Source organism: Oncorhynchus clarkii, chromosome 19 (assembly GCF_045791955.1).
Source record: "Oncorhynchus clarkii lewisi isolate Uvic-CL-2024 chromosome 19, UVic_Ocla_1.0, whole genome shotgun sequence".
NCBI classification, from domain to species: domain Eukaryota; kingdom Metazoa; phylum Chordata; class Actinopteri; order Salmoniformes; family Salmonidae; genus Oncorhynchus; species Oncorhynchus clarkii.
The window spans coordinates 40,836,428-40,863,188 of record NC_092165.1 but is presented as its reverse complement, the minus strand read 5'-3'; the positions used below and the strand labels follow the sequence as shown (position 1 = coordinate 40,863,188).

At 42.8% G+C, this 26,761-nt stretch overlaps 1 protein-coding gene across 4 annotated transcripts; it reads left to right on the top strand.

Annotated features, from left to right (window-relative positions):
- Nucleotides 1–2,243: 2,243 nt before the first annotated feature.
- LOC139375199 (60 kDa lysophospholipase-like) lies at nucleotides 2,244–25,042 on the top strand. Of its 4 annotated transcripts, XM_071116766.1 has the most exons (18): nucleotides 2,244–2,558; nucleotides 5,939–6,077; nucleotides 7,968–8,003; nucleotides 10,437–10,548; nucleotides 10,843–10,968; nucleotides 11,053–11,136; nucleotides 12,989–13,115; nucleotides 13,215–13,327; nucleotides 14,283–14,468; nucleotides 14,557–14,670; nucleotides 14,945–15,064; nucleotides 15,371–15,466; nucleotides 17,002–17,165; nucleotides 18,834–18,920; nucleotides 19,295–19,394; nucleotides 20,730–20,795; nucleotides 21,385–21,408; nucleotides 23,451–25,042. In XM_071116766.1, exons 1-18 carry the CDS (start codon nucleotides 2,282–2,284, stop codon nucleotides 23,493–23,495), a joined length of 2,016 nt encoding a protein of 671 aa, XP_070972867.1. In that variant the 5' UTR covers nucleotides 2,244–2,281; the 3' UTR covers nucleotides 23,496–25,042. The 4 variants fall into 4 exon arrangements, with proteins under 4 accessions (XP_070972867.1, XP_070972870.1, XP_070972869.1 ...); XM_071116768.1 differs by lacking the exon at nucleotides 7,968–8,003 and having other exon boundaries at nucleotides 2,256–2,558; nucleotides 23,451–25,036; XM_071116767.1 differs by lacking the exon at nucleotides 21,385–21,408 and having other exon boundaries at nucleotides 2,264–2,558.
- The last annotated feature ends 1,719 nt before the right edge of the window (nucleotides 25,043–26,761 follow it).

Below are 26,761 nucleotides of genomic sequence, written 5' to 3'. Positions count from 1 at the left end.
TGTCACGTCTGTCACATGTGCTCAGTGTGAACCTGCTTTCATCTGTGAAGAGCACAGGGCGCCAGTGGTGAATTTGCCAATCTTGGTGTTCTCTGGCAAATGTCAAACGTCCTGCACGGTGTTGGGCTGTAAGCACAACCCCCACCTGTGGACGTCGGGCCCTCATACCACCCTCATGGAGTCTGTTTCTGACTGTTTGAGCAGACACAATCACATTTGTGGCCTGCTGGAGGTCATTTTGCAGGGCTCTGGCAGTGATCCTCCTGCTCCTCCTTGCACAAAGGCAGAGATAGCGGTCCTGCTGCTGGGTTGTTGCCCTCCTACGGCCTCCTCCACGTCTCCTGATGTACTGGCCTGTCTCCTGGTAGCACCTCCATTCTCTGGACACTACGCTGACAGACACAGCAAACCTTCTTGCCACAGCTCGCATTGATGTGCCATCCTGGATGAGCTGCACTACCTGAGCCACTTGTGTGGGTTGTAGACTCCGTCTCATGCTATCACTAGAGTGAAAGCACCGCCAGCATTCAAAAGTGACCAAAACATCAGCCAGGAAGCATAGGAACTGAGAAGTGGTCTGTGGTTATCACCTGCAGAACCACTCCTTTATTGGGGGTGTCTTGCTAATTGCCTATAATTTCCACCTGTTGTCTATTCCATTTGCACAACAGCATGTGAAATTTATTGTCAATCAGTGTTGCTTCCTAAGTGGACAGTTTGATTTCACAGAAGTGTGATTGACTTGGAGTTACATTGTGTTGTTTAAGTGTTCCCCTTATTTTTTTGAGCAGTGTATATAAACTCACTGTACTATCAGTGTCAATTTCTAAAAAAAACTCTAAGCTAAATTTGGTTAGCATCAAGCTAGCGAACTGTTACACGCTATTTTCGTATAAATATTAACACTGACACATTTGATCGTGACATCACATATTTACATATATTACCTAAAGTAAACTGAGCCTTTGTTCATAGAAAATAAAACAAATTGGATCTATAAGGTTGAAAAAATAGTACAGAAAGTTTGGACACCATGTTAATCCCTTCTCGTTCATGTAAACCATTAGCAACCTAGCCTAACTCCATCAACTTACTTACAATGGGGAAAATACCAACCAGTTTTTCACTCAGTTAAAACTGCCTTCAAACATCACCAAACCCATGGACTATGTAATTAACCATGTTACCTCAATATTTTGAGTCATATAGCATTTTCACACATTACATGCCTGAATTAATAGGGTAACAGTATGAGACAGAGAAATGTTCGTTTTCAGAACTAGTCATTCTCCATAATGAAGAAGAAATGTTAAATATCTCACTAATCATGCAAGTCAGACACGTAACGCAGGAGGCAGACGTTAGTAACGCGTTGGCGTCATGTCATGTCAGGTGGTACAGTTGCCTAGGCTTATATATGTCCCTTATCATACCCCATAGACTTCTTCTGGTGAGTCTCACATGCTGACCACAGAGCTTTGCAAAATATATTTACACATACATGTTATTCAATCACTGCATCCACACTGATCACACGTGCCAATGAGCGTCTGTGTTGCTGAGCGCTAAAATAGAAGTCAGTTCTATTTGTGATGTTGAACACAGTGCAAGTCCTGCCTCTCCCATCTCTTCATTGGTTTATAGAAGAAGATACCCACATGCCATCTCCACATTGGTTATACTCACGTGGGTGATTATAAGATGAACTGAGGTCGGTCGGTAGTGGTAATACAACTTATTATGAAAGTTAGATGCCAATTGCCATATAAAGTCCAAAGAAGAAAAAGGAGAGATGACAAGAAACGATTCCGTTGACCGTTTTATGTGTGGATCAATGGTCTGCGTAGAGGACCTTGTGCATTTCAGGTAAAATAACAGCAACTTTGATGCTTTTTCCATTTCCCCAAATTAATATAATTGGTACAGAGTTTGTTTTGATATTTCAGTGTCGTGATCGCGTTTGGTCTGATTGGACAAAATCAATTTGCGCAGGATGGCCCGGGTGTGGGCATGGTGTTAGTCTCATTGTTATTATTGCATGTGCATTGTTTTACTTGGAAAAACATTTTGGGCAATATTATCATTGTGAATCATTATATTTGCTTAGGTTTATAATACAATCAAGCAGATTGTTAACATTACAGTTCTGATATAGCTAAATTTCTCTGTAAATTGCGTTTTGGCACTTCACAACAACCTGTCATTGTTAGTGGTCTGTCACTTTAAGAACATCCCTTGGTTTGACTTGCACTCTTCCCCCGCCACCAGCTGTCTAGGAATCATGGCGGAATGTAAAAAGTCTACCTCATGTCCGTCTCCAGCTTCAGAAATGACCTCTCTCGCTAGAGCTTTGTCCCATTCAAGGTTGAGTCAACCTGATCAGTCTGTGTTCAAGTCGCATACTTCTGTTTACCGGAGCAATGTGGTACAGCCAGGCCGACGGAGGAGGTTGTCGAGCAGCAACAGTGTTGAGTCTCTGGATGTGAGCCCCTGTGCTGAAGCGCGAGTCTTGGTCATCAACACCGGAGGAACTATCGGGATGATGTACCATAATAACGGTAAATAGGTTTTGACCGGGACTTTTAAAAATGTATTTGTTGTTGCCCAAACAAAGTGCATTTACTTGATTTGAATGATGCTGTGTTGATGGAACACATTGATGGAGGAAACTTGCTAGCTACAGTCGCAGTGTATTCATTACACAGACGAAAGGTTTTGCAACAGAAACCATTTACTCCAAACAAAAAACTATTCCAACGGAAACGAGTTTATATTGGTCAAATTCTGGTAGGTCCCTCTCCGTTTCCTTCCGTTTGGTTCTTAAACGGTAAACTGTTTCCGTTGCGAAACGTTATGAATACACCCCCGGCATTCAGGGGTCGAGTCTCGTGAGTTGTCAAATGAAACTGCTGCTACACTTGTTTTGTAAATTATAACAATAAAACACTTAGACGTAATTATCTACCTGTAGAACAGGGATCATCAACTAGATTCAGCCGCGGATGGTCGTATGGTGGAACATATTTACAAATAACTGCAAATTGATAACAAGAAGCCCAAACAGAGATAATGTGACAGTCATTTCTAACATGCATTGCTGTTGTATATGATCACTTCTTTATTTTATTTAAGTCCGTTAAGAACAGATTCTTATTTACAATGACGGCCTACCCTGGCCAAAGCCTAACCTGGACGACGGTGTGCGCTGCCCTATGGGACTCCCAATCACGGCCGGTTGCGATACAGCCTGGAATCGAACCAGGGTCTGTAGTGACAGGTCTATCACTGAGATGCAGTGCCTTAGACAGCTGTGCCACTCGGGAGCCCAACAATAAAAAATATAACATAAAAAATATTATTTTTGTTCAAGAAACGTTGGGGGGGGGATAAAACCGGCCACATTTGGGCTGCCAGTAGGGGAATCCTGCTGTAGAAGGTCATGTGAACTTCTTGCAACAAATATTGGTTGCCCCTTGAAGATCATGATCATGTTTGTCCATGCATGGTTAGTGAAGATTACATTTTCAACTCACTTCCTTCCTCCCATTGTAAGATGGATTTGAGAGCACACACACTCACTATGTGGATGGATGTGTACTGCCCTAACGGTCAACTAATGATTAACTACCCATGACGTACAAAATTGGGCAACAGCAGGACTCAACTTCATAATATTATGTTAAGGGTACAAGACAACCAAAGGTATTGTTTGTTTCAGTACTGGTTAACTGTCCAATCAGTCACAGTTGACCTAAATGATAGTGTTCACCACAAACCTTTGCCAGTCTAGAATGAGTTTGAGGAAAAGATCAGCTGAATCAGGAGCTTTCATCCACACACCCTTACAAAGATAATTACATTTGCGATACAACACTGGAACTTTTAACTGCCAACTCCAGTCTTTGGAGAGAGAAACTCTCAGCCCCCGTAATAGTGGCAGAGAGTCCCCGTGGGGAGATGGCAAGGGCGGTTCATCACTCCAGTGCTTTGCCGTTCACCTTGCTGTTCACCTACACTCAATCATAGGACCTACTGAAGAGATGAGTCTCCAGTAAAGTCTTAAGTTTCAGACCAAGTCTGCGTCTCACATGGAGAGACAGACCATTCCATTAAAATGTAGCTCTATAGGTGAAAGCCCTGCATCCAGATGTTTGCTTAGAAAGTCTAGGGACAGTAAGGAGGACTGTGTCTTGTGACCGTAGCATATGTGTAGGTATGTATGGCAGGGCCAAATCGGAGAGATGAGTATGAGAACGTCCATGTAGTGCTTTGTAGTTTAGCAGTAACATCTTGAAATCAGCCCTAGCATTAACAGGAAGAAGGTGTAGAGGCTAGCATTGGATTAATATGATACATTTTTGGGGGTTCTAGTCAAGATTCTAGCAGCCATATTTAGCACTAGCTAAAGTTTATTTAGTGCTTTATCCAGGTTGGCTGAGAGTAGAGAATTTCAGTAGTCTAATCTAGAAGTGACAAAAGCAGGGAATAGCTTTTCTGCATAAAAGGATAAAAGGTTTCAGATTTTTGCCATGTTACGAAGATGGAAAAACGCTGCCCTTGAAATGTTCTTGATATGTTTGTCAAAAGAGATCAGGGTCCAGAGTAACACAGGTCTTATACGATTTTACTAGAGACGACTGTACAACCATCGAGATGAATTGTCAGATCAAACAGCAGATCTCTTTGTTTCATGGGACCTAGAACTAGCATCTCTGTTTGGTCTGAGTTTAAAAGTAAAACATTTGCTGCCATCCTCTTCCTTATGTCTGAAACACATGCTTCCAGGGTAGGCAATTTTGAGGCTTCACCATGTTTAATTAAAATGTACAGATAGCAGTAAAAGGAGGAGAGAGAGAGAGAGATCCTAAAACGGAACCTTGAGGAAAACCAAAGGCTACTCTTTCCTGTATAATTAATTTCCTGGAAAGGGAAATGTGGAAACAATGAATATTCCTTCGTGGGCCAAGGAACTGTTAACTGTCAAGCATTTTGGATCAGATGTCTGCTGAATAATATCTTTAGGCTAACCAGCCCTTCTCATTTCATTCAGCATCCATTACTGTGGATGGTACTTGGAGTAAACACTAGACCATAAATAACATGGCCATAGTTTCTAGGTACACTGTTTTTACACCATTCCAAAGATTCTGTTTGGAATGGCCCGAGAATTGTCTTTATGCAATCTTTCCATATACTGTAACCAGTGGCTGGTGGTCCACTTTTCACAGGTCCTAATTTTAGTCAGCAATTTTTTTCCAGTGGCTTGGACTCAGGTTTCACTCCTCTCAGCTGCCCTGCCTCATCTCTCCCATTGAAACGCATTAGCAGTCATGTTCCAGTGTGACACTTAGCCTGCAGCCTTCTCCTACTCTGGCTACTTGGGGACTAATTTCTGGAAATAGGCACTCAGTGGTAACTGACTTCATCATTGAAGACCCAGGCTCTGTTGTTTTATTAGATTTGCATATTCTGGTAGGCTATTGACCTATGATGAGTTATATAAGACATTTCCCAATGCATGAATGATTAGAACTATATTCCAAACAGCCTACTTTTCATATTGATGTGATTCTCACATTTGCCACTAGGGTTGAGTACAATACAAGGCATGATTTACTGGGAATAGTAAACCTGGGCTACATTTGATAGCCAAACGCTTTCGTAACCAAACTTTATTGTATTTTGCAGATAGAAATGCCACGAATAGAGCTGACGTGAAACCTTATTCTACATGTCAGAGAGTATGTGTTCTACATAGCATATTCCTATCTGAACGCTCCAAAATGTTGTGTACTGCCACCCTCTTTTCAAAAGTAACACCACACTCAGATCTATGTAGGCTATTATTGGGCTCACCTTTCCTGAACTCTGACTGATTAGTTATGTTGCTCTGTACACTAATGGCAACACCTTCTCTCTCTGTCCCGCTCTTCCACAGTGCTGTCCCCAGAGCCTAATGCGTTTGTGAAGGCCCTGCGAAAGCTTCCCATCCTCCATGATGAGCAGTATGCCCTGCAGACCCGTATGTACGACTACTACAGCACGAGTGACCCACAGGAGAACACCCTTGTCCTGCCGTAAGTCACCCATACACTCCACCTCCCCCCTACCCCCACCTCTCCTGAGCTCCTCTGCAGCCTTCTATTTCTGTTTTCTCTGGGGGTTTTTACTTTGTCTTTGCTGTTATTAATATATAGGCTAGAGTTAAATGTTGACATGGTTTACTTTATTGTACAGTCTTCGTACAATCATTCAAACTGTGAGAAGGCGCTATTTGACTGACAAACTTCAGATGGAGAGCTTGGAGTTTGATACAGATGATGATAAAATTAGAGTAGAGTAAGAGTAGTTAGTCTATAACTGGTCTTATAAAATATGTGAAGGGGACCTCAACCTACCTGTTCTACCGATACATACATTTTCACGCCCTTACCATTTCATTACACAGGAGATGAGTGTCTATTGTAGGGATGCAACGGTACACAGTGTTATCGAACCGTACGGTTCAATGTGCACATGTGAACAGCAGAATTACGGTATGCCTGTCATCCTATCATTTCCAAAATGTTCTTATTGCGCTGCAGACTACTCGCACGTTGTACATTCACATCCAGGGAACCAGACGTGCAGTTTGTGGCCATTAGGGGGCTTCTGAGGGCTGACAAACTTTCCTCCACACTAATGTCTCAAAATGTAGTGACCGCAACCCCCTCCCTGTTAAACAACCAATAGACGATTTGCAATGACTTCCCAGTAGGAAATCTCTCTAAAGGGTCCCCATGAAGAGGGGGGAAACGAAAAACAAATATTATCTCATCTCCAACGTGGCAATGGCGAGCGCTAGCGTGACAGAGAGAAGCACATTTTAAAGAGACTCTGTCGTCTTTCAAATCCGCTGTGTGGGAACATTTTGGATTCAGCGGTCAATACGATGATGAGGGTAAGAAGACCATAAACAAACAAAGTACAGTCTGCAAGTGTTGCTTGGCCACTGTCGGCTACTCGAGTGAAAACACTTCTAACGTGTCATTTACGTCGCCATCACCCGGCCATATCCCTTGCAGGTGGAGTTGGAGCAAGGAGAGTCCACTCGTTAGCCAAAACAGAACAATCTCTCGCTGCTGCCTTCCAACAACAATTTGCGACAAATTCAGAAAACCAAAGAAATAACGAGAGCAGTGGGAGTATTCATATCTGAAGATTTGCAGCCCTATTCGGTGGTTACTGACTCGGGATTTTGTCACCTGATAAAAAATGATTAGCGCATTATTGACACAGACATTTCAAGCAGCAAACGAATTCCCAAACTCTATGAAACATCACGGAGAGAAATTGAAAAGGAATTGACACAGACACCCAATCTAGCTCTCCGCTGATAGCTGGTCTTCCAGAGCAACTCAAAGCTACCTCACTGTGACGGTTCACTATGTACTGGATTGGGAGATGAAGAGCTACAGGTTGTCAAAGCTAAGAAGCACTCTTAATTGTAATGTTTTTCTCCCCTTGATTTCATACAGTAGAGACAGAAACCAGGCCTAGTCAGTCAGGCTGCCATTTTACTGGATGGAAAGTTTGATTTGTCTACAGGCAAAATAAAGAGTTAATTGTTTTAAGGGTGATGTGTTTTAAATTATTTTCTTAAATATAAAGATAGCGAAACCGTACCATTAGCGTGACCCACAAAGTGTGATACCTACCGACCCGTGGGCCCACAGTAGCGTTGCATCCCACAAGACTGAAGCTCTGCTTCCTGTTTTATAACCATTGATAGCTTTTATTTCAGGGCTTTTTCAACCTACAAGGCAGGATAAAGGTTGACATCCTCCCCCAAAATCTGTTCACTATGATGCCTCCATAGCAGTAGGCCTACAGGATATACAATGCTTGTTAGGGGATATCATACACACGTTTCTATTCCCTGCATGCTTGGGAACATTTCACTCTAAAACTGTCTGTTGTTTTGACAGGATGCCGACAGACCTCGCTGATGAACTATCAAAAAGGTCCTGAAATACTGGTAGCATACTGTGTGCCTGCGCTACGATGTGTGGTTTGAATCCTCTGTATCCGTTCCGCCTGGTGTCAAAGGGTGCCTGGCAGGAACAGTTTGCTGCTGTTGTCTGTGGACCTGTCAGGGAGTGATCGTTGGAGCACACACCTGCAGGGAGTTGTGCTGCAGCATTTCAGTAGCGGTGTTCACGCCTGCCTGACATTCTACCCTTATTTCCTCTCTTCAGATACCTCGCCTCACTCCCGCTGGAGGGAGCTACTCCCATTGGTTCATGTCTAGCTAAAACCAGTGCAGAACAGTCAAGTTCCCATAACACTTATGTAATGTTGCAGTAGCAACCCCAGTAGTTTTGCTGCTGCCAGAGAGAGAGAATAGGCCTGAGAGGGGTTGCTGGTGCCACACTGGCAGAGAGCGAGGCTAATCTGTGTTGAGCGTGTTTGATTCCTGTAGTCTGGTTCTCAGTGCGTGTGTTCAGGAGCAGCGAGAGGGCCCTCTGCTGAATATGGTCCTGGCAGGTCGGATCCAAAGGTTGCCGGCTATCGCCCCTCCAAATGGAGGTTGCCTGAGCCCAGGCCAAGGCACCCTGGGTCAAATCCCTCCCAGCAACCTCCTCTCCTTTCTGGGCCTGTGATGCCGGTGGCAGTGGGGGCACCTCTGCCTGCCTGCACGCTAATCTCTACACAGACAACCAGCACATGGCTCAGTCCCGCCACCTAAAACCCACTCAGAGCAGCTCAGGACCACAGATATAGAGACTGGTGGGGCTGGGTTATAGGGGACAGATAAGAGAATTACACAAGTGCGCTATTTTTAAAGCTGTTTGCGTGAAGGGGGGATGGTGGCACTGTGCCTGCTTGGATCATGGTAATATTTGTTTGGAGGACTGCCATGTCACCTCCATAGCCTTCTACTCTTCATCGCTTCAACAGTCTCACAGGAGATTCATAGGACGTATGGATTCAGATTCCGTCCCACAGACAAATGTATCAGTCTCATTCTGTTTTCAGTGTAATTTCAGTAGTTGATTCAATCATCCTCTTTCCTCCTTGCTTCTGTAAGGTTCATTTTCATTATTACCATCATTATGTTCCTTTTTGTGGCTTCAAGTTAATGTTGATTAACACATACTAGCTGTCACCAAACATTGCTATTAAATGTCCCTAATGCCTGAGTTATTTATTTTTTATATTATGCTTTGCATTGAGCATGTGCAGTGGACTTGAAATAACATTGACAAAGCTAATTTCAATATATCCTAACATTGCTTAAATGTTTTACATTGTGTGGAGTAGGAAGTTGATTTGTTGAATAGCTGAGTGAAAAGCAGCAGTGAGATTCTTTGGGTGAAGCCTTTACCCCAACCTCCCATTTGCCCCTCTCACCACTCTGTTCCTCATCAGCAGGCCAGGCCACAGGGCAGCATCCTACCCAACCCTCTATATGCTAATACCCATTTCCCTGCCACACCGTCGGCTATACCAGGAGATAAATTAATAATTGGTGATTTGAATATTGTTTCCAGCGACACAATCACTAAGATTATGAACAACATATGTTTGAGGATTGTGTCTGGAGCCAGGGATAATTAGGGTAGTGTCTTTAGGCCTTTGGTTAGGTGCTGAGGGTAAGCTTGCTATTTGCCCTGCTGTTCTATTGAACCCCCAATAAGGGGGGTTCAATGGTTTGCACCCTCCGCCCTCCAGTGTCTTGTCCCGTGTCTTAAAAAGGGAGATTAAGGGGAAAGATCTTTGCACAGCTGCTTACCCAGGCAAAATCTCTTAATAAAGCGCAAGCAGGAGAATACGGGACGCCAACGTTACCTCTATCTAGAGGACATATTAATATGCATGGGAGGCCAGGATGAGCTGCCCCTGTCTAATTAGAACATGGGGTCTCGCTCTCGAACACACCCCTTTTCAACCCCCCTCCATACTCCCAAAAGGCACCCCTTACCCCTCAGAACACAGGCAAATTAGTAACTCCTCATACAGCATCGTAGACTTCCCAGGGAGTCGCCCCCTCCCTCATCATGTCCATAATTCACACCCAGCGCTTAGGAACTGGTTTGGGCACCCTGCTGCTGAAACAGAAGGCCCAACCAAATAGACTCTGTCTCGCTTCATGACGTAGGCTAGGCTTGTTTCACTCTTTTCCTTTATCTTCTGCCCTTTCCTCATGTAAACAGAACCGGCTCCATGTCTTAATGAGTTTGTAAAGTAAACAGAATAACCAAGTCAAAAAAGAGGGGTGTCTCTACACCCCTAAAGGGATTTCCTTATTTTATGTAATAGCCACATTTGCTTAACCTGGATTGTTTGTGTGTCTATGTAAACTGTCTGCTCTGTTGATGCACAGAGCTTCTTTGGGTGTTTTCTGTAGATTTGGTTATTTTAGGATGATTATGACTCAACTTGTCTTTTCCCAGGCTGTGTAAACAAAATAAGAGGATAGTGTACACTGTTTTAGAGTACAGCCCCTTGCTGGACTCTTGCAATATGACCACAGATGACTGGGCTACAATTGGGAAGGACATTGAGGTACTTGGTGTGGTCATTTTATTTATCTTGCACTTCACACTAACATTAACCATAACCCTGACTTTTACCATTTACATAAGCAGAGGCATTATAATGCAATAAAACAACAATCTCAAGTCATCCACTGAAGTAAAAGTCAGTTGTCCCTTTCCTTTTATGTAAATGTACCGTACAGCTTTTGTATTAAATACAGTACTTATTTCAAGTAGCCTGTGGCAAGATGTAGGCTACACATGTTGACCTTGGAACCTTGGGTTCAAGTCTGATCCTGTTCTCTTTGTCTCTTGGTTCCAGAAACACTATGAGAAGTATGACGGTTTTGTCATTCTCCACGGCACGGACACCATGGCCTACACAGCATCCGCTCTGTCCTTCATGTGTGAGCATCTGGGGAAGCCTGTCATCCTCACCGGCTCCCAGGTACACCTGCCATCCATACAGCTAAACTGCTTCATAAAGATAAGATAACAGAAGGGTGAAATGTTGTTTTATGACCTCTTTCAGGTGCCGATCTATGAGATGAGGAACGATGGAAGAGACAACCTGTTGGGGGCGCTGCTGATCGCTGGTCAGTTTGTCATTCCTGAGGTGAGTAGAGGAGGGAGGGACACTTCTTGGAGCAGCACTAACACACCTGACTGCATGTCACCTGCACTTGTTTTTTGAATGCAATGTAGTTGAATCATCTTGGCCAAATATCACCCTATTCCCAGTTGCACATTTTTAGATGAGTATTATATCACATTTCTCTCTCAAATTGAATGTGTGTTCATACTATTGTCCATACTGTTGACATGTGTCTAGCTTTTTAGCCTGCTATGGTATTAAGGTGTTATAACTGGCTATGTCCTCCCTGATTAATAAAGGTGTGAGGATGAACTTTGTTGGCAGACAATAGGCACCAAAAGCCTTAAACCACTTGTCTAACAAGACTGTTCAGTAAAGCATGAAGGTGTGAGTGTCACAATACAGGACCTGAAACTGCCAGATGAGACTTCAGAGTTGTCAAAGCGTGTTTATCTTCAAGAGAATAACAAAATGTACACACTCTCCGGGGCCTTTATATAATGCTGTATCTAGACAATGTGCTACTATCGATAAAGAATGATATGATACATTTTAAATGAAGATATGAGGAAAATGTGATTGTAATTGTGTTTTATCAATTGGTTTGTCATATGCTCTGTTACATCAATAGCACAAAATGGCTGTGACTGTTGAAGGGAGCATACAAAGTGTACAAAACACTAAGAAGACGCTTTTTCCATGACAAACTCACCAGGTGAATCCATGTGACAGTTATGATCCCTTATTGATGTCAATCATTGTAGATGAAGGGGAGGAGACAGGTTAAACAATGATTTAAGACTGGAGACAATTGAGACAGATTGTATATGTGTGCCATTCACAGGGTGAATGGGGAAGACAAAACATTTAAGTGCCTTTGATGGTAGTAGTAGCCAGGCACACCACTTTGTGTCAAGAACTGCAATGCTTCTGGATTTTTTTATTTTTTTTAACGCTCAACAGTTTCCCATGTGTGTATCAAAAATGGTGCGCTACCTGAAGGACATCTAGCCAACTTGACACAACGTGGGAAGCATTGGAGTCAACATGGACCAGCATCCCTGTGGAACACTTTCGACACCTTGTTTTATACACTCCGTGTAGACAACCCTGTTCCTGGAGTGCCGCAGGTCAAATCAAAAACATGAAGTGCCTGCGGCACTCCCAGACCAGGGTTAGAGGGGAGGAGAAGTTGAATGGCAGGACAGTGGGCCTCAGGTTCTTGTCAAGGTATCTCTGCGTAGAAATTGACTTTGATAAAATGATATTGTATTCGTTGTCCATAGCTGCCCATACCATAACTCCACCTCCACAATGGGGCACTCTGTTCACAACGTTGACATCAGCAAACCGCTCGCCCACACAACGCCATACACGTGATCAGAGGTTGTGAAGCCGGTTGAACGTAATGCTAAAATGATATTGAAGGCGCCTTATGGTAGAGAAATGAACATTTAATTATCTGGGAACAGCTGTGTAGGACTTTCCTGCAGTCAGCATGCCAATTGCACACTCCCTCAACTTGAGACATCTGTGGCATTGTGTTGTGACAAAACTGCACATTTTAGTGGCCTTGTGTCCCCAGCACAAGGTGCACCTGTGTAATGATCATGCTGTATAATCAGCTTCCTGATATGCCACACATGTCAGGTGGATGGAATATCTTGTCAAAGGAGAAATGCTCACTAACAGGGATGTAAACAAATTTGTGCACAAAATTTGAGAGAAATAAGCTTTTTGTGTATATGAATCATTTCTGGGATATTTTATTTCCGCTGATGAAACATGGGACCAACACTTGACATGTTGCATTTTATATTTTGGTTCAGTGTATGTCTTAGGAGGTTTAATTCATTCTCATCTGTGTCTCTAGGTTTGTCTGTATTTCCACAACAAGCTGTACCGGGGCAACCGTGTGACCAAGGTGGATTCTGGGAGTTTCAATGCCTTCAATTCTCCTAACCTGGCTCCTCTGGCCAATGCTGAAGTGGATATTAAAAGTAATCAAGTGGTGTAATACTGGGTCTGTCCTGTGTTAATATCTTTGACGTGGCCGGTGGATTGATGTTTTCCCTGAACTCTTTCCCTCTCCCCTGCAGTTAACTGGGACACGGTGTGGAGAGCAAACACAACCTCGCGGTTCAGAGTGAGCACTCAGATGAACCGTAACGTGGGTCTGCTGAGACTCTTCCCAGGCATCACTGCGATGACCGTAAGAGGCTTCCCAGGGTGGGGGTGAGAAGGGGTGGATAGTGGCTCTGCCCTGTTTCTGTTGCCCATTCAACCACATTATTACGGCCTTCCTACTTCTGATGTACGGTAATAGTGAAGTAATACCCTATTGTAGAAAGACTAAATCAGAACAGCCATTTGGGGCCATATTTATCCAGAACTCTTCATTGTAGCTCTGTTGTGGTGAATCCTCTCATGCAGGTCCTACTGTGTTTTCTGACGAGCCAGCATCGTGTGGGCGTTCCAAGTGGTCTGCATACAGCAGGGAGCTGCTTTGGGCTGCCAGCTGCGTTTAGTCCAGTGAAAAATGAGACTGGGTTATGGGGCATGTCCAATTACCCGTTAAAGACGAGGGGCTTGGCACAGACACTTAAACACTTAGACACGCCTCCCTCGCTACAGATTGAGGGGAGGATGGCTTTACTGTCTCAATCTGGTCCCTCTGCCGACGCTGGCCATGATGCTTTTTTTAAATGTATGTTATTATCTGCTTATTTGATTATGCATCAGTGTCTCCTCTGCCTTCCATGGTCTCTGCCAGCATGGGGTTTATTTGGGGTTCTGTGTTGCACACACATTTGGCTAGCTTGCTGCTTGATCCAAAATCCAATGGTAGATAACTTGCTATGATTCCCTCCCTCCACAAGTTAGGTCTAAGGACCGTTGCCAAGTGAAATGATGCTGTCTCTGAACACCTTGAAGTTAATGGTTCCCCGTGCCTGGCCGTTTGATCCATCTCCTCTCCAGATACCAGAGCTGGTGTTCTTAAAGAGCGATCCTGGAGCCAGTGAATCACCCTGGGGGGCATATGCACCAGATGGGCTGGAGGGGGGATCTGGGCATGTTGTTAAACCCGATCCTAGCTTCATACACTCCTTCTTTGTCCACAAGCCAGACTGAGATGGCCGCTCATCCCGCTGTCTGTGTGTGTGCAGGTGAAGTCCTTCCTGCAGGCGCCCATGGAGGCCATCGTCCTGGAGACGTATGGTAGTGGAAACGCCCCTGACAACCGTGCTGACCTGCTTGAGGAGTTCCGGAATGCCACAGAGAGGGGCGTGATCATGGTCAACTGCACCCAGTGTCTGAGGGGTTCTGTCACCACATCGTATGCCACTGGAAAGGTACACCAGAACCCTGTGTTCAGTGGGAGTGGGAGAGTGCACATGATGTGGATGGATGTGTGTTAACATGTCTTCCTGATCCCCTCAGGCCTTGAGTGACGCAGGACTGGTGGCAGGCTGTGACATGACTCCTGAGGCTGCCCTGTGCAAGCTGTCCTACGTGCTGGCCAGGACGGACCTCAGCATAGAGGCCAAAAGAAAGGTAGGAGTCCCAGTGAAAACACACTCATTACCTCACTACACATTGTAGGCCCCTTATAGAAAATCTTTTGAAGCAAATGTCAACATTAGGCTGAACTTTAGTGACATCTGTCTTAGTCCCATTTTAACAAGAAGGTAACGACAGTAGATGGCAGAGATGATTCACATGCGGATAAAGGTCAGTGACACGATGGTGTAATCCTTGATCATGCTTGTCTGTGTTGACTGTGTTTGTGTGTTATCTGTCCTTTGTTGTCTCTGTTGTACCTGTCCAGATGCTGAGTCAGAACCTGCGGGGAGAGATGATCGCTGACCTGCAGGGGGCCAAGCTCACTCTGAGTGACAGTCGCTTCATCCAGGTCATCGCCAAGTCCCTGAGCATCAGCTGTAAGGAGGTGAGGCCACCGCACAGCCAGCCACATCACAAACACTGTCACCACCACTGAGTCTGCAGGGTTACTTTCCACCTAACATGTTTTCATCGGGCTCCTGCTTATCTGATAGGACAGAGTTCCCAATGAAGTACAAAATAAAGTAATTGCAATGCCCAGCGGTAGGGTTTTTTCCAAAGTGTTAAATCCAATTTTTATAGTGTATTTTTATAGGTGTCACTTACAACACTTTACATACAGCATTCCTCCACTGATTGTCAGTCTTTGTATTGACAACACAGCTGATGTTTTCTCTGCTGATATTTCCAGGAGCTAGAAGCCGTCCGGGATGCTCTGACACCCACCTTAGCTTGTGCCGCTTCTAAGATAGGAGACTTGGAGGCCTTGGATGCCATAAAGGAGATGGTGAGGAACATTTACATAAATATAACATGTCTGTTAGTAAAAAGAATCACTGCAACAACTGACCTCACATACTTTCAGGAGGGGGAAAAGAAAACACCTGTTCTAACGACATGATTACAGGACTGTAGGACAAAGTTCAAACCATATGTTTGTGTGTTAATAGACACGTTCCCATACTGATACCACAGACTTTGCACTGTACCATGAACTATGTTATGATGACCTGACTGGTTCTGCTACATTCACTGGCTCAATGCAGAATGCAGATAGATGCCTAGTAGCCCAAATTACTCTCAAAATCCAATGTTAAACACCTGTTCTATCTATTCCTGTTCCACTCTGAAGACTGTGTTCACCTAGCCTGCTTGGTGAAAAGAATCCAGCATATTTGATTTTCTTTTACGAGACCCCTTATGTTGAAGGTCAGTTTGACCCAGTAGTGAGTTTAACACTGAAATACTATTTAACTTCATGTTTTCACAATGACCTCTTATCTAGTCCTCTAGGTAGGGTTAATTAACTTGTAAAACAAAATGACTCTGTACTTGACCTGCAAGTTGACCTTTGTGCTAGAGACAAATGGTATTTTATGTTGTAAAGGTCTAACCATGACTATCTCAAGGATATACGTATGTTTTCCTTGTGATGTTCAGAGGCCGAAGGACAGTGATCTGAAGTTTGACTAAAAATGAGCTTAAAATGTCATTTCATCTATGACTTTGGTATAAGTATTAAACATTTATGTATTTAGTGTATTGTGTCAAATTGACCCAGAACATCATCAGTGTACAGGGTGAAAGAGAAATGTGTGTGCTTGTATTACTCCCTCAGTCCCACGCTACAGTTGGTTGAACCGGTCAGTGCTGTACATACCATAGATACCTGCAGAGTTTCATCAAATGGCAGACAGTAAACTCAGTAGTCATACTGTGTTAGATGTAAAGATTGATTTTGATATGGCTTCCTTTGCAGTGATGTTTGACATGAGAATGATTGCCTTGTGTTTCTAGGCAATTAAATGTTATATAACATACTTATTTGGGAAATTAGCTTATTTTTAAGTGATATATTTAAGCAATAAGGCCCGAGGGGGTGTGGTATATGGCTAATATACCACGGCTAAGGGCTGTTCTTAGGCACGACTCAATGTGCCTGGACACAGCCCTTAGCCATGGTATATCGTCCATATATCACAAAACCCCTAGGTGCCATATTGCTATTATAAACTGGTTACCTAGTTAATTAGAACAGTAAAAATAAATGTTTTGTCATACACGTTGTATACGGTCTGATATACCACGGCTGTCAGCCAATCAGCATTCAGGGCTCGAGCCACCCAGTATCAATTTGAGATGAGTCTGAACGGTGACAGTAAGGTGTGCAACATGTCAATGTGTAGCACAACATTCACTACATGGGTTTGATACCTCAATACATGGTTTTAAAATACACAGTATAACCATGGCACCGTAATATTGATTTATTATTTAACCTTTATTTAACTATACAGTATGAGATGTGTTTCTTGTCATCAGGGCAGTAACTTAAGTCTGGGGGACTATGATGGACGTACCCCTCTGCACATCGCTTCCTGTGAGGGCCACCTCAATGTGGTGCAGTATCTACTGAGCCAGGGCGCCACTGTCTACGCCAAAGATCGCTATGGGGACACACCCCTGCGCAATGCTGTGCGCTTCAGGTAGGGTTGAGCTAACATGTGGGCCAAGATGAGAGCTTTACATTTTGGGGGGGTGGCTGAGGTGCATTGAGGGATAGAGGGATGGGTGTTGGTGGAAATGACGTATAATATGTCCTTAAAAGCTTTGCCTCTACAGTTGATGTTCACCCATCCCTTATGATTCAAGCCCCCAGTAGCCCATTCTAACTGACGGCTTCTATCTGCCCAGGGAGGGGGGGTGTGCATCACACAGTAATGATATCATTCACACAGAATTAAGTGGGGCATTTGAAATCCCCCATTGGCCATTAACAACCTCCATATATTTCCATGGCAGTCTTTAGAGGGAATGGTGTACAAACAGTAGGCCGTTAGACTGCAGCTCATTACAGTGTCTGAGGCAGGGAGTCTGGGCCTGCTAAATGACTATAATGTCCAGGAGGGGAGGACTGCTACTGGGTCTTTCAGGTGGGGGTTGAAACTAGAGGAGTTCTGATGGAGTTGAGGCCACCACAATAATTAGCTGCTAGTTGTAATCTGCCAATAGCGACAGTATTTATTTTCACCCCAAATAGTTATTTTCATGTATTTTTTATCATCCATTGACATTGCCGTGTGCTCATCGCTTGGGGACAGTAAGACATTCAAGGCTGCAGTCTTAAATATCATGTTGTGGGTGCCTCAAGGAGAAATACACAAGTGTGTACAAGTGTGTGTTTGTGTGTGTGTGTGTGTGTGAGAGCACCAAGAAAAGTGGCTGTAAACCGTTGCCAGGGCAGGCACAGGCATGCCCATGTTTACTTGGAACTGAAGGACAGAGGGTTGCAGAGTGGGATTTTCAACCTGGCAGCATAATTAACCTCAGGCACCTGTGTGCTTGGGGAAATAGCCTTGTCCCATTCAGGCTCTCTTACACTGTCAAAATCACTAAGTCTCTATGATAATGCAATATGTTCCATTTTGTAACAGTTACAGTACTTGCAATAAATAACAATTTCTGGAATTTGTTTGTTTTTTAGGCTTTATGCCATTTTAAGTTTAGACCACATTTCAAAAGCCACCTTCCTTATGACCATATAAGGAGTGAAACTGAGTGGAGCTGCTTGAACCAGTCTTACCTGTCTGTCTTCAGTTTCATGGATGATAGAAACTGTGACTAGTCTCTAACAAAAGGACTGGAAATACATTAGCCTTGGCTTGCCACTGTCTATGGCCAAACCTTATCTCAAAGTGTCCCTGGTTCTGGCCATCTTTAGAAATGTCTCTGTTTGAGGAGTGTGCCTACTTGGAGCGTTGCCTTTTGCCCCCCCCCCACCCCCCCATTGTGTAGTGTATCCTTGAAGCTGCTGAGACGTGCTGTTAAAACTCCATGTGTGGGTGGTTAACTGGAACTTGTCCCTACTCGTTTAGCACCCAGTCACAGTGCCATAACCGGTCACTGTCAGCAGATACTTTGAAAACTAGAAATATGTCTAATGCACGTTGCAGTCCTAATAAATCAGACAAACAATGGATCAGTACTGTTCCACCTTATGGTTTCAGTTGACTCTGACTCACACTGTGTGATGTTGATTTTCTTTCTACCTTTCATATTTTCCTTGATTCTAGTACACTGTGTATAGCATCTATATTTGAAAAGGGTCGGTCATATCTATGCATGTGTGTCTGTCCGTCTGTCTGTCCATTCAGACACAAAGAGGTGGTGAAGCTGCTGAGAAAGACTGGAGCTCATTTCTCCAGGGATGAGTTGGAGGATGCCGGCTCAGAGCTGTGCAGGTGAGAGAAACACAGCACTTTTTCACACATGTATTGCCCAAGACTGATCCTGCATAGTTTGTGCAGGTATGACCAGTTGTCCTAGTTGTCTTGCCATAAACACTTGGAATGCTCCCTGACCACATAGCTTCAGACCGCTGCAGCATCCAAACATCACCACCACCACAGAACCCTGAATTGCTCCGTTTAACTGATATCTCTCTTTTTTTAAAGTGAATATTTAAAGCAAACAAGCACACTCAGTCCTATTCAGAATCAAGTAGCGTGTTTATTCTAAGATTATACTATGATATCTGATTGCTTGTTTAGTCCCTTTATCATGAAACCTCTTGAATATCAACCCTCCCATTGAATTATCTGGTACTGTGTCGCAGTCTGGCAGCCAGTGCTGACATCAAGGGCCTGGAGATGTGGCACCTGGCCGGGGGAGACCTGGACACGCCAGGCTACGACGGGCAGACGCCGATGGAGGTGGTGAGTGTTTGGGACTGGGCACCTCTCTCCAACTTACAAACATGGATCGTAAAGGCAACACAGACTAGTTATGTAACATGGATAGTATAGGGAACACAGACTAGTTATGTAACATGGTTAGTAAAGGATGTGTAGGGTAAGGGTAACCCAGACTAGTTTTGTAACATGGATAGTAAAGGATGTGTAGGGTAAGGGTAACCCAGACTAGTTATGTAACATGGATAGTAAAGGATGTGTAGGGTAAGGGTAACCCAGACTAGTTATGTAACATGGATAGTAAAGGATGTGTAGGGTAAGGGTAACCCAGACTAGTTATGTAACATGGATAGTAAAGGATGTGTAGGGTAAGGGTAACCCAGACTAGTTATGTAACATGGATAGTAAAGGATGTGTAGGGTAAGGGTAACCCAGACTAGTTATGTAACATGGATAGTAAAGGATGTGTAGGGTAAGGGTAACCCAGACTAGTTTTGTAACATGGATAGTAAAGGATGTGTAGGGTAAGGGTAACCCAGACTAGTTATGTAACATGGATAGTAAAGGATGTGTAGGGTAAGGGTAACCCAGACTAGTTTTGTAACATGGTTAGTAAAGGATGTGTAGGGTAAGGGTAACCCAGACTAGTTATGTAACATGGATAGTAAAGGATGTGTAGGGTAAGGGTAACCCAGACTAGTTATGTAACATGGATAGTAAAGGATGTGTAGGGTAAGGGTAACCCAGACTAGTTATGTAACATGGATAGTAAAGGATGTGTAGGGTAAGGGTAACCCAGACTAGTTATGTAACATGGATAGTAAAGGATGTGTAGGGTAAGGGTAACCCAGACTAGTTATGTAACATGGATAGTAAAGGATGTGTAGGGTAAGGGTAACCCAGACTAGTTATGTAACATGGATAGTAAAGGATGTGTAGGGTAAGGGTAACCCAGACTAGTTATGTAACATGGATAGTAAAGGATGTGTAGGGTAAGGGTAACCCAGACTAGTTATGTAACATGGATAGTAAAGGATGTGTAGGGTAAGGGTAACCCAGACTAGTTTTGTAACATGGTTAGTAAAGGATGTGTAGTGTAAGGGTAACCCAGACTAGTTATGTAACATGGATAGTAAAGGATGTGTAGGGTAAGGGTAACCCAGACTAGTTTTGTAACATGGTTAGTAAAGGATGTGTAGGGTAAGGGTAACCCAGACTAGTTATGTAACATGGATAGTAAAGGATGTGTAGGGTAAGGGTAACCCAGACTAGTTATGTAACATGGATAGTAAAGGATGTGTAGGGTAAGGGTAACCCAGACTAGTTTTGTAAGATGGATCATTAGGTTTTCTCTCTTAGGCGAAGGCTGTGGGGAATGAAGTTGTGATTGACTTCTTACACCAGGTCAGCCAGTCCCACGTCCAGGTAAGAGATGGACTATGATCTAGCGTTACTGTTCTCCTCTGTGCTCCTCCAACAGCATTCATCTCTGCTTCAATTAAGAGAGCTTAGCTCTTCGACCTGAGCTCACTGAAATCAAACGAAGTGAATAATATTTTACTGTACCGGTCTTTGTCAGTTTATATTGTCTGACGAACCTAAACCAGTTCAGCACACTGTATTATCCACTTTTTTTCTATCTTCAACTTGTTACAATTTCCTGTTTGTTAAAAACCTCCTAGTCACCACTGTTTTTCCTCATCAGTCAGATGAAAGTAATGAGGTAATCCATCTTCAGTCATTTTACTTTTCAACGCGAGAATGAGTCTCATCTCATCCCTGTATATTAACAGATTTGACTGAGGTTTTATAGATGTTTATCAGATTAGCAATATATTTACTAAAGCATTACTATGATCCCATGATTGTGAATGAATGGTGTGGCATGAAGCATCCAAGAGGTAGCCTATAAATTAGATTTGACATATAGGCTAGAAAACCATGTAGGCTACAGAATAGGGACGTAGTTTCAACTTTGCCATGTGCTCCAATTACATGTTTTGCTCACTTCCAGACTCTGTTTAAAGATGATGCTGAGGTAAGTCTAGAATGGCCACAGCTACAGTGCCTTGCGAAAGTATTCGGCCCCCTTGAACTTTGCGACCTTTTGCCACATTTCAGGCTTCAAACATAAAGATATAAAACTGTATTTTTTTGTGAAGAATCAACAACAAGTGGGACACAATCATGAAGTGGAACGACATTTATTGGATATTTCAAACTTTTTTAACAAATCAAAAACTGAAAAATTGGGCGTGCAAAATGATTCAGCCCCCTTAAGTTAATACTTTGTAGCGCCACCTTTTGCTGCGATTACAGCTGTAAGTCGCTTGGGGTATGTCTCTATCAGTTTTGCACATCGAGAGACTGAATTTTTTTCCCATTCCTCCTTGCAAAACAGCTCGAGCTCAGTGAGGTTGGATGGAGAGCATTTGTGAACAGCAGTTTTCAGTTCTTTCCACAGATTCTCGATTGGATTCAGGTCTGGACTTTGACTTGGCCATTCTAACACCTGGATATGTTTATTTTTGAACCATTCCATTGTAGATTTTGCTTTATGTTTTGGATCATTGTCTTGTTGGAAGACAAATCTCCGTCCCAGTCTCAGGTCTTTTGCAGACTCCATCAGGTTTTCTTCCAGAATGGTCCTGTATTTGGCTCCATCCATCTTCCCATCAATTTTAACCATCTTCCCTGTCCCTGCTGAAGAAAAGCAGGCCCAAACCATGATGCTGCCACCACCATGTTTGACAGTGGGGATGGTGTGTTCAGCTGTGTTGCTTTTACGCCAAACATAACGTTTTGCATTGTTGCCAAAAAGTTCAATTTTGGTTTCATCTGACCAGAGCACCTTCTTCCACATGTTTGGTGTGTCTCCCAGGTGGCTTGTGGCAAACTTTAAACGACACTTTTTATGGATATCTTTAAGAAATGGCTTTCTTCTTGCCACTCTTCCATAAAGGACAGATTTGTGCAATATACGACGGATTGTTGTCCTATGGACAGAGTCTCCCACCTCAGCTGTAGATCTCTGCAGTTCATCCAGAGTGATCATGGGCCTCTTGGCTGCATCTCTGATCAGTCTTCTCCTTGTATGAGCTGAAAGTTTAGAGGGACGGCCAGGTCTTGGTAGATTTGCAGTGGTCTGATACTCCTTCCATTTCAATATTATCACTTGCACAGTGCTCCTTGGGATGTTTAAAGCTTGGGAAATATTTTTGTATCCAAATCCGGCTTTAAACTTCTTCACAACAGTATCTCAGACCTGCCTGGTGTGTTCCTTGTTCTTCATGATGCTCTCAGCGCTTTTAACGGACCTCTGAGACTATCACAGTGCAGGTGCATTTATACGGAGACTTGATTACACACAGGTGGATTGTATTTATCATCATTAGTCATTTAGGTCAACATTGGATCATTCAGAGATCCTCACTGAACTTCTGGAGAGAGGTTGCTGCACTGAAAGTAAAGGGGCTGAATAATTTTGCACGCCCAATTTTTCAGTTTTTGATTTGTTAAAAAAGTTTGAAATATCCAATAAATGTCGTTCCACTTCATGATTGTGTCCCACTTGTTGTTGATTCTTCACAAAAAAATACAGTTTTATATCTTTATGTTTGAAGCCTGAAATGTGGCAAAAGGTCGCAAAGTTCAAGGGGGCCGAATACTTTCGCAAGGCACTGTATCTCTATGGATTCTCCTATGCTTGGTGGTCGTACCTGTGTCTCCTCTCATCGTATGGTGAAGTGTTGCATCTGAGTATGACCTACATGAGTATCACTCGTTGTAGCCTGGCTTGAACAGGTGTTTTCAAAATGGCTGCCTGGTTTTGATTAGACAGTGACACAAACCTTTGCAGTTGTAGTCTGTCTGGCTTTTGTGATTTGTTCCTGTGATGGCCTCTAAGCTGTGTTGTCTGGTATGATAACCGCCTGGTGAGATGTTTACTCTGAGATGCATTGTTGAATAGTAGCAGAGATTGCAAAAAAAGCCTTCATTTGATGATATCACTGCTGTTTTTGTATTGAACAGCACTGCTTGAAATTCAGCTCTTAACTGTTTTCCCCTTGTGTGTTTCAGAATGGAGAATACATTGAGTTCTCAGCCTGTCCAAAAGAATCCTGAAGACGAAGATCCTCAACTCTTACCTTTCTTTTTACTCTCTTACACTGGATATTTGCACAAGCTTGCAGATTACCAGTTTTTATTTAGATTCATCCAAACCATTCACCATTGATATATTTGCGTTAATCTCATATACAGTTGGTAAACTGTAGTTGTAAAAGCACAAGTAGCACAACATTGGATGTTAAGTCATATGGATGCTCTGTGCCTATAACAGGCAGCACTATATCTGTTTGTTTTGTATGTACCACAGTATATGATGTATGTGGAAGCAATTCACTCTAATAGGAATTATCAGAGTTCATTGGAAGCACAGGGTAGAATGCTGTTCTTTATAAGAGGCATTTGATTGGTAGAATGCTGTTCTTTATAAGAGGCATTTGATTGGTAGAATGCTGTACCTTTTAGATGTGCTTTATGAAACACTATTAGACATTTATTCTAAATGGAAATCATTGTGTGAATAACTGTTTGCCTATATGTTTATAGTCTCACTTAGACTGCATGAATGATACATTTCTTCCACCTCCCTGAAAGTAGAGGTATGAGGTGTTTCCTGTTTATTAAAGAGAACAATCCATCCCTCTGTTCTGCTTCCACACAGCTCCTCGCATCCAAACCCAGGGTCCTCTATAGTTGATAAAAGCATCTGCTAAATTACATTTTTATCTAAAGCAACTTGCAGAGACAAAAGGTTACTCCAATCAATGTGAAATTCCAACCCACATTGTCTTCTATAGTTGGGGTTGTGTACTACATCTTCTGCCTGTCTCCAACTGCTTCCTAGTTACCCTACTCTAACAGCCCGGACAGACCAATGTCATATAGCTGGACATCACTTCAGCTGTTATCCAATAACTGTTACTCAGTGCTACGCTCCTCTACTTGCTATGTTCATGGTCAATTAACTATTTGATTCAATTAAAATGTCAACATTCATTAGTATGTGTCAATCCATGTCATGGTTTATGTCATGCATATTTGTACTATTGTGTAACTAGTAGAAAATATATCATAACTTTATACTTGACTGTGATTAAATGTATACATCTATGCTGTATCTGAAGCACACAGGTTTGTGGACAATAGGATGTTCCCTGTTCGTCAGGAGAGCTGGTGAATGTCATGCACTTCATTTTATAGAACATGTACTTCAATAAAATACTTTTGTAGACCGCATTGAAACCTGTATTTTGACATAAACATGGGGAACGTCAGGCTTTCACACAATGCATTCTCAGATGAAGTCTTTCAATAACTACCTATCTGATGCTTTTTCACATGAATTGGAGTGTTTGTCCTCTGTTATTGGAGGTCATTTTCATTACCTAGCTGAAATCCCTGCATTGTCCCAAGGAGATCAATGTGAATAATAAGGGGTTGGAGCTGCACCACACTCATGTAAACTACCCACAGAGCCATAGACTGGTAAGAACCTCCCCCTGTTGGAACAGAATAGGGGAGAAGTGTGTGTGTGATGAAAAATTGAGATGTTTGAATAATCTATGAATATGGAAAAATAATCATAATTAAAGACTACAGTTCTATTGCGCCTCAAAAAGTTAATCAACCCAAGACACCCAAAAGTATGCTGCCTAGTATTTGCCTATATTATGTTGCCATCCATGCAGTATTTAATCTAGCTGTGTTAGTTCATTAGACTATGTACTATAATAGGCTACATCTGTGTATACCCATCAGATAAATATTTAGCAACGACTATCATTCTTTGTTTGGTACAGAGTTGATACTTCAGAACATTTCCAGAAATGTGCAGAGAGTGAGTGACTACACTTGGCGTCATCATCAGGGCGGCTGTATGTTGTACAGCACAGGTTGCAGGTGGAACCCAGCTCAGCCAGTCAGACCTGCATGGCCTTCATTCCTCGCTGAATGAAACGATTGTGTGAACCTACCCCCAAAACACTATATAAAGAGCTGCTGCTCACTGAATTCACAGCGTAGGCATGGATGGCTCAGATGAAACCTCCACTAACGGTAAGATAACTTTTGTAAAAATATGCCTATTTAGCTTAGGGCCTTCTACAGTAGCCTATAAAAATCTGTCACGGCAAGACACTTAAGTCTAATTGCTCTTGTAAGTGGCCCTGACTAAAATGTAAGAAATGTATTTTCAAACTGCTCTAAAAAATATGAAGTACTGGTGGTGTAATTTAGGCCTACATTGATGGCTTTAACCTGAACAAAAATCTTTGTCTGTTGCAGACAGTGCTCTTTATGCCAGGTTGGACCACCTGAAGTGACGCCTCCTTGTAGTTTGGTCTCTCTGGTGGAGTGGTTCTTAACAGTTCAACAGTTCTTTGCCAAAATTGTGAAATGTTTAGGACCACTTGATCTGGTGGACAAATACTTCCAAGTCAATAGATGAGGTGGCCTACACTGAATACCATGAATCCTTGAGTATAGCCTAGGCTGATTAGATTGTTAATTAAGAAGAGTGGATAAGACGGATTTCACGCCATGTCTTTAGCATAGCTTAATCAAAGATGCCAGAAGTTTTGAGAAACTTGTTTTATTTTTACAACACTGCAGCCTACATTTGTACAGCTATGTTTACCTGTGTATTAACCTTGTTTGATATATGAGCATCTTTCTATCTCTCTCCCTCCCTCTCGCTCCTACTCTCTTTCTCTCTCTGTCTCTCTCGCTCCCACTCTCTTTCTCTCTCTGTCTCTCTCTCTCTTGCTCCCACTCTCTTTCTCTCTCTGTCTCTCTCTCACTCAATACAAGTCAAATGGGCTTGATTGGCACCGAAAACATATGTTTACTTTGCCAAAGCAAGTGAAATAAACAAACAAAAGTGAGAAGAAACAAATTTAACAACAACAACAAAAAACAATTTGAAAATGAACAGTAGCAGTAAACAGGTTTTAAAAAGCTAGACATTTCAACTATTATATCATCAGCTATGTACATTGTTTTAGCAATGTGCAACTAGTTGTATGAAAAGTGGGGGAAGATAAATAAACAGATTAACATAGGTGGTATTTACAATGTTGTTTGAGGTCTACTGGATGGACTTTTCTCATGGCAAGGGGCCACAAATCTTGCTTCTGTGATTGCACATTGTGTAATTTCCCCCAACAGATATGGGAGTTTATCAATGTCGGATTTATTTTCAAAGTCTTTGTGGGTCTGTGTGATCTGTGGGAAATACATAACGTCTCTGTCTCTCGCTCGCTCTCGCGTGCCCCCTTGTGTTATTAATGTCAATAGCCTCGTTGTGTCCAACTGTTTCTGAAGTC